This window comes from Amblyomma mixtum, chromosome 3 (assembly GCF_055824585.1).
Source record: "Amblyomma mixtum isolate Tamu chromosome 3, ASM5582458v1, whole genome shotgun sequence".
NCBI classification, from domain to species: domain Eukaryota; kingdom Metazoa; phylum Arthropoda; class Arachnida; order Ixodida; family Ixodidae; genus Amblyomma; species Amblyomma mixtum.
This window is the reverse complement of record NC_143014.1, coordinates 78350579-78362751: the sequence shown is the minus strand read 5'-3', so window position 1 is coordinate 78362751 and position 12173 is coordinate 78350579. Positions and strand designations below refer to the sequence as shown.

General features: G+C 47.2%; 1 protein-coding gene across 1 annotated transcript; it reads left to right on the top strand.

Moving 5' to 3' along the window:
• The first annotated feature begins 1745 nt into the window (after positions 1 to 1745).
• Positions 1746 to 9429, top strand: LOC149350705 (sulfotransferase ssu-1-like). The gene is made up of 2 exons (XM_089579825.1): positions 1746 to 1830; positions 8431 to 9429. Exon 2 carries the CDS (start codon positions 8436 to 8438, stop codon positions 9363 to 9365), a length of 930 nt encoding a protein of 309 aa, XP_089435951.1. The 5' UTR covers positions 1746 to 1830; positions 8431 to 8435; the 3' UTR covers positions 9366 to 9429.
• Positions 9430 to 12173: the final 2744 nt, after the last annotated feature.

The following is a 12173-nucleotide window of genomic DNA, read 5'->3' as shown; positions in this document are numbered from 1 at the left end:
ATTGTCTACTCACTGTGCAGAACATATGGCAAACGTGGCAGCCAACGGTGATGCCCGGATAAGGATCAAGTATTTTTTCGGTAAAGCTCTAGCTAGCCAAGCGTAATGCACTACCCGGCATGTGTTCACAGTTTTCCCCGCAGGATACCACGGGAGGCTGCTATAGTGACTCCTTATAAGGACGGCCATGAGGTATAATAAGTAAGCTGTACTCAAAAAACAATTCAGCGGGTAGGGGCTACTCGCTGTTTACTGCGAATCAAATGTGTACCGTTTCAACAGCACTAAGAGCGCTTTTTTTTCCCCACTTGCTTCAGTTGCGTACGCATCGCGAAAAGTTTCTCGCAGTATTCGTTTCAGGATGCATACCAATCTCCAGTGATTGCATAGCTTTTATCTTCCTGCATCAATTCTAAGCAATTTGGCGCATCTAAATTTGCGGCTGTAGGCTGCGCTTCACGATGGCACTTTCCTCTTTTGAGGCATGTGCGCCGTTAACGGCTGTATCAACGCGCTTTTTTTTTATTGACGATATTATGCACGCTGATTTTTGTCCGCAGCCACTTCACTAATGGGGCTGGGGTAGGCATGTTGAAGCAGTCACTAGGTGTAACGCCATTGAAGTCATACCGGCCGCAAATTTCGCCTACCCAGGCAGTCGGTACACAGAAACTTGTTTTTCTCATTTGTACTCGATCACTATTTTATTGAATGACACTGACTGCAGTAACTTCTAATAATGAATTATTTTAGCTTCCAAAGATGGAGGGTGTCTCCACTGGCCCATGAGTCTGGTATACAGTTCGCGTTCTTTTTGAACGTTCTCCGCCACGTTTCGTTAGGCTGAGCCGCAAGGCGGAACGAGAGCGGCACACTGCGCAGCGAATACGCCGTCAGATCTTCCAGCACCAGACCTCGCTATAGGCACGCTCTCTATTTTAGATGCACATAATAACTGACGAATCACTTTGAAGGCCTCCCTATTTACCGCATGATCACCCGCCAGCAACAGCGCAATAGTACGGCTTTGCCAAACCAGTATTTAGACGCGTTATTTGAACGCCCGCTGCTTGTTTAAGCGTCATTTGCGACTGAAAGCCACACTCTGAGAATTCTGGTCACCGAGTGCGCACTAATCTACGAAAGACCGCGTTGTCTATATTGTTATTCACTACCCCGACCGTTCGAGCTGAATGTTCGCCAGGCATTGCTGCTTCTGCAGTCCGATCGTCTAAACAGGCAGCATGGCGCAAAGTGAAGTCGACGGCGCGACGTGTCCTAAGCGCCTTGCTGCCCTGCCCATATCCTTGCTGCAAGGCGGTTTTCTCCCTCATCGAAGGAGGCCACTACCGGGAGTCTGTGGACGAGCCAACGGAACAGCTTGTTCCCGGCCTATCGCTGCTTATACTTCGCGTGGACATAACGAAGCGCGCGCGCGTATTCCACCGGCTCGGGAATTCTTTTTCCGCATCGTGCCTTACGCCTCACAATTGCCAGTCCGCTGCCACCCGGAGAGAGATGTACGCATGCGGAATGACTGACGCAAACGAAGAGCCCTCCGAATGAAAGTGGAAGATGGGGCCATCAAGACTGCCACGGCTGTTGACTCATAGAGGCGAGGCGGAACGAACGCCGATAGCGGCCGGCGACCATTTTCAGGCCGGCCTTGAGAGCGGCGCCGAGGCTATTTATGCCCCTGGTTTTGCCGACCAGGTACACAACACTAGGACACTGCCGCTGCAGAGCGCATCCCAGCCGGGGCCGCGACGGCAGCGCTTCAAAACCAGCGAGCGACGGCAGCTCAAGCTCTCGCTCTAACAGCGTGGCACCGTAAGTGAGCAGTGCCGAGGCGCACCGCTACTGGCGCGTATGGTATTCAGGGTGTTGCACCTATAAGACTTTACACAATTTTTAAAAATAGGCTTTTTGAGTTAGAAGGGTGTTTTTTTCGGCATAGCGTTGTCAGCGGAGGGGTACAAGAGAACACAACTAAGACGTGCTACTAGCAAGCTGGTTAGCTGATATTGGATAGTTAACTTTTTTTAACAACTACTACTAGGCTCCTTGCTTACTGAGAAGCGTGTAGCCCACTGTAAGAAATATCCATATCAGTTTTTAGACTTTCGAAAACGCGGTTAACTTTGGCGCTGTGGCCCACCAAATGTAAGCTATTTCGACGAGTTACGTGCACTGGAGGGGTTGCTTTGCCTGCAAGCTTCTCGCGCGATGTAGGCAAAATCTGTTGGGCCTCTCAATAATTAAAAAGTACCTAACAGTAATAGTTAAAAAGCTGACTATTCAATATCAGCTAACCAGCCTGCCAGTTAGCACGCCTTAGCTGTATTCTCATGTACTACACCGCTGACAATGCTATGGCGAAAAAAGCGCTCTTCTAACTCAAAAACCTTGTTTTTAAAAAAAGTGTAAAGTCTTAGGTGAAACACCCTGTATGCGACCCTGTATAGCGCGCGCGGTGACGAAAATCTGTCGCGGGGATCAAAAAGTATTGCGCAATTAACTGAAAACACGCAACGCATAACGGCACACGGAAGCCCAACGGCCGCCACGCCTTCCAGGTTTCCGGTGTTCAGACTTTCTCTCTTTCTCTTTTTGTCGTTGCGCTGTGCTTTTTTTTCTCTCTGTTTCTGCACTGTGAACTTACGCCCTCTGCCTCTGAACCGAATTATGTGTCTTTGTCTCGCTCTGTGAGGTGAACGGCGCAAGTAATTCATCTGACTGGGCAAGCGCGCAACCAGAGGCCGTTATTTTTGGGGCTTTGTGTTTCTTCGGAGCCACTGGGCACTGAAGCGTTTGCACTAACTTTGGAGGTTTCTTCTATACCGCATCGCTGTCTAGGTATGCCCTCTGAAGTAAAGCAGAAAATAAGTTCGCGCCGGTTGAGTCGTGTGCGCCGTGAAAACTGTTGCTTTTACGCTGCGTTCTTCGAACCAAGCAGTTAGTTATGGCTGCGATATGGACAGGTTGGTACTGATTCATATAGATTAATACAACGCAGAGAGACCGGGCAGAGAGCACAGAGTACAAGCGCTCACTCGAAGCTGGATTTTTTATGCAAAGGAACATCACTTATAGGCTTTTTCAAACACAAAACAGAAAAAGAAACGAACTGTTTAACCAGTAGAACCAAGTAACCACTTTCATGTGAATGCACGTCAACGAGGAAGGTTTCTTGCTCCGTTTTTTTTTTTTTTTCGGGGGGGGGGGGGGGGGGGAGGGTGAGGTGCATATCTAGTAGTTTGTTTCTTTTTATTTATGCTTCAATGATTTTCGCGTGGTAGAAAGCATATACGTGATGTTTCTTCGCACTTATGCTATGTGCTCGTTGTATGTCATATCTCTCTGCGCTGTATTAAACTATGAGTAATTGTTTTGTTTTGCATCAGAAAGTGTCGTATGGATGGTAAAACAAAATTTCGTTGGTCATCGACAGCACTGAAGAAATCTAGGCGAAACTTTGTCGTTCGCTATACTTACGAAGCAGATACAAAGTTTTGACGGCATTTAAGTTGGTGTGGTATGGTATATGACACGGCACGGTACCGTACGGTACAGTATGGTACGGTACCGTATGGTATGCGGGCAGTGACGTCCCAGAGTTGCACATGGGCTATGATGGACGCCGTTTTGTAGAACTCCTGGTTAATTTCGACGACGTAAGGTTCTTTAACGTGCGCTGACATCGCATAGCTCGCATGTGTTTTTGCATTGAACTGATCTTCACTGTTGCTGTATCAACAAGATTCACTTCAAATGGTCGCATAAGGAAAGAAATGTCCGTTTTGTTGTGTGCATAAAGACGGCTTGATCATTAACAGGAAATCAGTGAGCTTCAATGCTGGACAGATGCCTTTAAAAAACAATTTTTTTTCACTGACGATCAGTGGTGAGTGGAAAGGTCACCTGCCGGCTCGTTGAAGGCTGCACTGAAGATGGGTTGCGCGCATTTTTGTCGGATTTTTGTCTGATGTGTGACGGGGTGCGCAGGTGTCCTATTTTGTGTTTTTTTTTGTTTTATAACTTTTGCGCCATTATACTTTACTTCTTGGCCTTGCCAACATACGAAATGTTTCTGTCGTTCCCCCCTGCAATAGTGCCTTCGGGCGCTGCAGAATTTTGTGCCAAATAAATATATCAGACAAGGAAGCCGCTACTGAGAACACTGTAAACACTATCTGTGTTCACGTCATACCTGATATGTTGTCCGAAAAATTGCTTATGAGGAAAGGAAAAACGCAGTAACCTGTCCCACGCACGGTGGGCCTCTGAACTGCGCCGTGAGGGAAGCGTTGAAAGAGGTGATGAAATAAGCAAGAAAGAGGTGGACAGCCTGCTCCAGGTTGATTTCGGGACGCTCGCAGTTTTGCACACTACTGCAAGCAAATTCTGCGGCCGCGTAGCATAGATAAAACAGGGTACTAACTTCCGGGGGCCTGTCCCGTCATTGGCGACGAACTGGGTCAAGATTAAGTCCAGTCTTTCTCGCAACGCGCGAACAGTAAACAGCTTTCCACAGCCAAAGCGCAGATTCCTTCCAATTAAAGCGTTGGCCAAGCAGGCGTCTTTTATACTTGCTTCTGCGTATAGATGCTATTAAAATTTAAACTATGCGTAGATAAAGATAACTTGGCAAGCAACACGAAGTGCGTCTTTGCGGGCATTATTTTTGGTCACATCGACAATGTACGAATAACCCTCGCGGGAACGTGGGCATTTAGCGGAAATGCGTTATGAGTATCTTTTATTTCAGACGTCACGGTCACAAATCTACATAGTAATGCGTTTCTGTACTCTGCTTGTCACAGTCTTCATCCTGATGGTCTGATGAGAGTGAATTCGAACCCACGGAAACTTGACCCAAGGAAACTTGACCCAAGGAAACTAACCCGAAGAAAAAATTACGCTTAACGCCTAGCGCAGCCAGAGCTCAGCCATGTTGTTTGGAAAGGAGCCTATGCAGCCTTCTGAAGTCTTTGTAAGTGACCAAATGCGTTTTGAACAGGGGCTCGAACCCATGAGCACTCCCCTGAATGGGGCTTTCCCTTACGGAACCAACTGACCAGACGGTATGGCGTAGCGGTACTGGAACCTAAAGCGGAAATGGTGTTCAACAAATGCTCCTGAGGTAGATTGTCGCAAGGTGGAGTTGGTTTCAAAGATAATAATCCCCTCAGCCGTATGGCTGCATGCGCTCAGTGATTATACAGTTTGTTTGAAATCTACTCCATGTTAGTGGATTTCCCTATTCGCATTACATAACCCACTTAGCTGCTTTCTTTTTTTATTTAGTTCGCCTGAAAATGAACTCACAGATAGGCCTGTATACGCAAGGCAGCGTCACTCTCTAACATTAGCATGCAGATCGCTTACGTCTGCTAATGCGGTGGACGGTTGCGTGCCAAGTTCGATATCTCGAGACACGTGCTCAACATGGGGAAAAAAGTTGAGATGACGTCGTCTTTGGTATTAATTGCCTTAACAGCCAGTCCCTTGTTCGTAAGATGAGGCTTAACAGTAAAACTACTTTTCGAGACTAATTCAGCTGCAATTACTCGTATCTCACTTTTAATTATATTTTTACTGAACGTATAGAGAATGCACATGGTCGGGGCGCCGTATCGGGGCGGAGGCGCGACTGTGAATGCCTGCCTCGCAGAGTCATTCAGCTGCTCAGAGCGTTGATATTTTGCTGAATGACGCTCTAAATCATTGCGACATGTCATCAAGCGACAGTTGAATAGTTCTGATACATCAGAAAGGCCGAGACATTCTATTGGATAACTTGCCACAGAAGATTCGCGTTTTCCGTATAGCTTTTTTAAACATATACGCAAAGCAAAAGCACAAGTATGCACCTGCATACACTCTTTAAGTTTTAAGTAGATTTACGAAATGTCCGTGCAGATGCGAAGCACACATATCCATGCACTTCTTACCATGTCCAGAGAGAGTGGTAATCTAAGGACACCACGTCTAACTTCAATGTGCTCTCTTTGCATGCGACTCGACAGCCGCACGGACCGGCTCCTTGCACGCTACGAAACCGTTCCACTTTTTTCTTTCCGTCTACCGGCCTCTCAGATGTCTGTGGCGCAATACTTTTACGACTGAGCGCATGCCGTCCGTCAGGTTCGACTCGCGTGGCCTACATCAAGCCTCTAGCGTATAGAGGCGGGTATCTCGCACGCCTGACAAAAAAAAAGATAAAAAAAGTGGTAGGGTTTTAAAGTAGTTAAACCGAGCAGACGTGCGAAAAAAGCATGTATTTAGCCTTGTCGGCTCTCATAGTTTTGCTTTGCCGGGTCGACGGCACGTCTGGAGACGAAATTAGCTCGATAGTAGTATTAGTTCATGTAGACGACAACGCACAGCGCGAGTGTGTGTTGCAGTTTAACAGGAGGCGTGATCGGCTGCGGCGATAGCATAGTCCTCGCGTGCACAGGTTATCGAAGCTGATCTGTTCGCGCCGCCGCGGGTTCAAAACCCGGTCGCTGCAATATTTACTTTATCTATTTATGTACAGTCTTCGTCAAAAGTAACCAGGCAGCATGGTTTGCTTCTCATTCGTATAGTATACCCCTCGCGTCTTCCCTAAGATCAGAAACTTCTCTGAAGGTGAGGGCAGGAGTTCTCCTTATCATACAGAGATTTAGAGCTTCATGGCTGGCATAACAGCTTTACTATACGACTGAGAAGCAAACCGTGCAGCCTGGCTACTTTTGACAAAGACCGTACTTTATTTAGGCTCACGAGGTCTATTGAAAGTCAGGCTTCAGCGGTGAAACGGCTTTTGCAGCTTTCGTCGTGTAGTAGAGCTTTCGTTCTACAACAAGAGGAAAGGTAATGGCAAAAAGCTCCAAGAAGAGCTGCTGAAATCGAAGGAAGGCGCTTGAACACCGTGTAGAATAAAAAGCACATGTCGTGCTGCAAGTAAATAGAGCGAAAAATTAGCGTGTGCAATATACAGCCGGATGAAAAGGCTTACGTAATATGTAATTCACTAAACAAACGAATCCCTGGGGTCCTAGGCATGCAGCCAAAGCGAAAGGTGCTGTTTGCACTTGTTTGCCTGATAAACCCAGAGCATCTCTCAACTCCAGGATGAACGTGCATCCTTCGTTGCAGCCTGTCTGCACTTTAAGCTTTTACAGCTGCAGCTGTAATAACGACACCGGTCCCGGTTCTGCAACTCTGGCGTTGGAGTAACATGCCACGCTGATTAGTCAGTATGCAGTGACGTCACGCATGCTGTCACTGCAACGTACCATAGTTGGTGATTCGAGCACACTGACATCACGAGTTACAGTACAGTGACGCCACGCGCACTCTACTAGATATTATTATATTCACCTCCAGCAGCTGTCGCTGCGTTAAACAGTGCTAGCCACTGACAGTTTTTTTTTTACTTCACGTTAATGACAATTAAGAAATGCATTAAATGCCCACAGCTGCAACACAGCTAGCTTTGCTCTGATTGAATAGTTGAAAAACCGCTAAAATAAGCAAAGCATTCCCGTCAAGTTAGAACAAAAGACAGCTATATCCTTCGCTAGCTTTTGATTTGTTATTTACCCTAAAAACGCTTATTATGTGACGTTACGTGGACGTTACATTTCCTTTTGCCTCGCTGTTGGAACTTAGTATGCCGCATCTTTTAATGACCAAAATTTTTTTTGGGTCTCCGAATAGTACGCCAGAGCACAGATAGTCACCTTCCACCGTGCCTTCTTTTCAGGACGTTTTCACGTTTGTTCAAGACCCTGCCGCCTGTACTTCAGCGAAACGCAAATGACGTCCGTGCGCTGAGTGAAGTCTTGCACAGCAGTGAACCTTGAGTGGCGAAATTATTTCCCAGTTCTGCACTACGGTGCCTATTCGTCTATTCCTTTCTCCTTCTTTCACTCTCTTCTTCATCTCTTCCCTCGCGATGTGGTAACCAATAATCTGTAACCATAACCAGTTTCGTCCTTCCTGCGGTGGTCGACGGTCCACGCCAATGCGGGAGAACTTTCCAATAACAGCTAGCGCAGTAAAAGCTGCTTTGAAAACGTGGCCAAAAACGACCACGTTATTCAGCTTCCCATTCGTATCAAAACATGACTTGCCTTTCCGAATGTAATTTGACCCACCAGAATCGTAGGTTTTCGGTGAGTGGTACTTACGCAAGATATCAGCATTGCAGTGGTCACACTGCATGCATTGCGTGCTTTGCGTATAACACTGACCCTGGCTCTAAGCATTCGGCGTCTTTGCGATGGCACAGTGGGAGACATAAAAGGCGGGCAAGAAGAAAGAGCCTAATGTTGGGCGCAGTTTTCTCCAGCGCCACCATTACAAATTACCGAACCATGCTATCTGACATTTCTTACCGTGAGCAATAACTTCACAGCGGGCTTTGTTTCTTTTTTACAGGTTGGATGCCAGTTATGAAGAAGCCAAGTTACGTCGACGTAGACGGAATTCGGCTACCGGGAGGTTTCGATCCCGTCCGCGTACGAGAAGCGCTCAACTACAAGCCGAACCCAGGGGACATCTTTATTGTCACGTATCCCAAATGCGGAACTCACTGGATCCAGCAGATATCACAACTTATCCTCAACCGTGGTGTGTCCGCAACCAACTACCTAGAGTTTCAGAAGAAGACTCCCTTCATCGAATTCACCGGCACCAAAATGCTGGACACCATTCCGCCTCCAAGGCTCCTCAAGACGCACCTTGCCTTCGACCGGCAGCCGTACCATAGCGAGGCCAAGTACGTGTACATGGTGCGCAACCCAAAGGACTGCTGCGTCTCCTTCTTCCATCACACGCGGGGCATACCAGGCTACAAATTTTCGAACGGCTCGTTTGACGACTTCTTCGAGCTCTTCATTCGGGGAGAGACCGACTTCGGCGACTATTTCGACAACCTGCTGTCGTGGTACGAGCATAAGGACGACCCCAATGTTTTTTTTCTCACTTACGAGCAGCTCAAGACGGACACGAAGACCTCGGTTCTCCGACTGGCCCACTTTTTCGGAAAGGAATACGCCGAGCCACTGGAGAAGGACCCAGACCTTTTGCAGCAGGTCCTGGACAAGAGCAGCGTGCAGTACATGAAGGACCACATTGAACTGTCCGAGAAGGACTTGCAAATGCTCGCCGAGGGTGGAGCCGACCCTGCCCTGGAACCGGTACGGAGAATGTTCGTGCCTCAAGATGGCAGGGGACAGTCGATACAGTTCATCCGAAAGGGCCAGGTAGGTGACTGGAGGGGCCATTTCACTCCTGACCAGGAGGAGAAGATGCAAGCCAGAGTGAATGAGAAGACCGCTGGAACAGACGTGATGGACCTCTGGAAGGACTGATGTGTGTTTTGCGCGCTCGTTTTAACGCATTCGAACAGGCCTCTGTTATCTCGATCAGAAGCGAGGGCCGCGCAGCTTCACTTTAAAATAAAGTGTTATACCACAAACAGAACAGTTGCATTAGCAGTGTTTTTACAGCGACCGCTGTAATAGCTTTGTACAAGCTATTTAATAGAAGCAATTTAGGGAGTGCAACGGCAGCCGTGTTACGCGATAAGTGTAGCACGCCAGATGGAAACCACCGCCACGTACCTCAAAGAGCGACTGAGGTGTCCACTGACCCAGTGAGCCAGTTATGCCCCTGTCCTTTTTCACAACCAACGGAAGGTCCAGACTGCTAATAAATCTACACAGGGAGCTTGACTGTTTGCTTCTTACAAGCGGGCCCAGGAGTCCGTGAAGCGTGCCGGGAACGCGATGGAACCGAAGACCACAAACGGAATAAGTCCGAGTATGAAAGTAAGCGCCTGTGAAACGTCAAAATGGGCCCGCCATTGCAGACCTCTCGGCTGCTAATGCCAACCAGCTTTAGCTGATTAATGCGCTAAGCCGGCAAGCTTTGATTTAATAATTTTTAGATAACCAAGTCGATCTGTTACTTTTATTTAAATGAAAGCCTTCTTGCAGCATGCCCATCACAGATATATGGTATCTGAATGTGACCCAGTTAGGTTATGCTGAAGCGTATATTCACTCGTTGACGCCTAAATCAACGTGGCTGTACTTGATTAACGCCGCACAGCATCGCGCAGCAGCCCGGCACCCACTGACGAAAGTTTTCAAAATGAGCTGTTGCAAATCAACCTTAAGAATGGCATGTATCACAACATGACTCACCACATGTTTGAGACAACTACTCAAAATTTGGAATGCAAACGTTTCGGAAGAAAAATCCTGATCGACAAGCATGTTATTGATCACTCTTGAGAGACACCCTTATTGCTAGTGAGCAGGTCATCCGATAAACAGAAAAGTCATGTCCACAGATTTTTAACCCCTCCAGCTTTAACTCGTTGCAAGAAAAATGCACACAAACTTGTGACACATGCACACATATTATTGCCGACGATGTAGAAAATGGACACCAAATAAAATATGAACAAAACACATAGCAAAGCAATGGATTCCAAAAGTTTAGAATAAAGCAAGCAGTTGTTGCTGAAAGCGCCCTTTTAGCAGCACATATTACACCGCTGCATCATTAGAAAAGGTTGTTACGGATAAAGGTCTTTGAGCTGTTGCCATCGCAACGACTTTTGCGGGTTGTAACATTTTTTCGGCCAACAACGAGTTTATCCCGTGTGCTGTGCGTTTCTATAGCGCACGTTAGAGACCCCAGGTAGTCGAAACCAACCTGCAGTCCTCCACCATGGCGTCCCTCGAAGCCCAAGGGCATTCTTATTCGCGACATGACTTCCGCTAAATTTAATTTAGCAAAAGGCAACCAAATATGAACAAACACCAGACCTAAATGAATTAATTTTAATTTATTTATTTTTTTCAGAAAGAGCACAGCATGGATCATTGGAAAAAAAACGCCGATACTTCACAGCTATCCCCAGCGTAACAGCATCTTTCGCCGCGGCTCTCCGCCACAAGCTGTGGTTACGAGTTTTCGCATACCTGAAGCTTGTCGAATCATTAGCAATCCTGCTTTATTTAGTGCAGTCTGACGTATACGTTCCTGACAAAGCAAGCAGATATCTATAATGACCCCATTTTTTTGTTTTCATAAAAAAATATGTACGGTGACGTCTGAGGCCCCGTGAATCAAGCCATGATTAGCATACTCCAGGGTTTCTGGCCATTAGCAGGACAGGCTATCATTCATTGCATTCCAAAGTAATCCCAGAGAGATGCTTGTTTGAGCATCGACATTTCTGGTCCAAGTCAGTATTTCGAATAGCAGTAATGACTTACACAATGAATGAAAGGATTCTCTGTGTGATAACATATTTGGCTACAAATCTCCATCGTATGACAGGCGATGCATCATGAGCCCCGTACGGTGGTTTGGCGTAAGTACCGCGATAGGCTACAGACTCACAGCGCTGTTGCCGCGGAGACACTCAAAGCTTTTCGGGGTGAAAGCCGCCGCGGTGGCTCAGCGGTTATGGTGCTCGGCTGCTGACCCAAAAGACGCGGGTTCGATCCCGGCCGCGGCGGCTAGAATTTCTTTGGAGGAGAAATTCTAGAGGCCCGTGTACTGTGCGATGTCAGTGCACGTTAAAGAACCCCAGGTGGTCGAAATTTCCGGAGCCCTCCACTACGGCGTCTCTCATAGCCTTAGTCGCTTTGGGACGTTAAACCCCATAAACCAAACCAAACCTTTTCGGGGTGAAAAAAAGAAGTGGAATCAACCTGTGCATTCGCGTTTAGGCATGAAAATAAGCCTAGTTTTGTATTCGACATCGATTAGGAATCGCCGTAGCGCTATAGCATTCAGCAAACTATATTTTGTTGACCTCTGTAAGCAGTTTTCTAAACACCGACGCAGTGCAGTCTGTGGGCATACTCGCTGCACAGTACGGAAACGGCATACGTCACTCGGGATACAAATGATTCTGCTCCCCGCGCTGTTAAAACAAATAGCTTGCTGGCTCGAGCCAGAGCTTGACATGTTCGTATATACGTATAAAGAGCGCAGGGTGAATCGATTACACCTGGTCCCTTTCCAGCCCTGTCTCTTCGCGCATGCTCGGTCGCCTTACGACATGGTTCCGTTCCTCCAATATTGCGTCGCGGAAAGGACTTCGTACAAGCAATAGTTTTCTTTCTTTTTTTACTTGGACGCTTATTCCTTCCTAC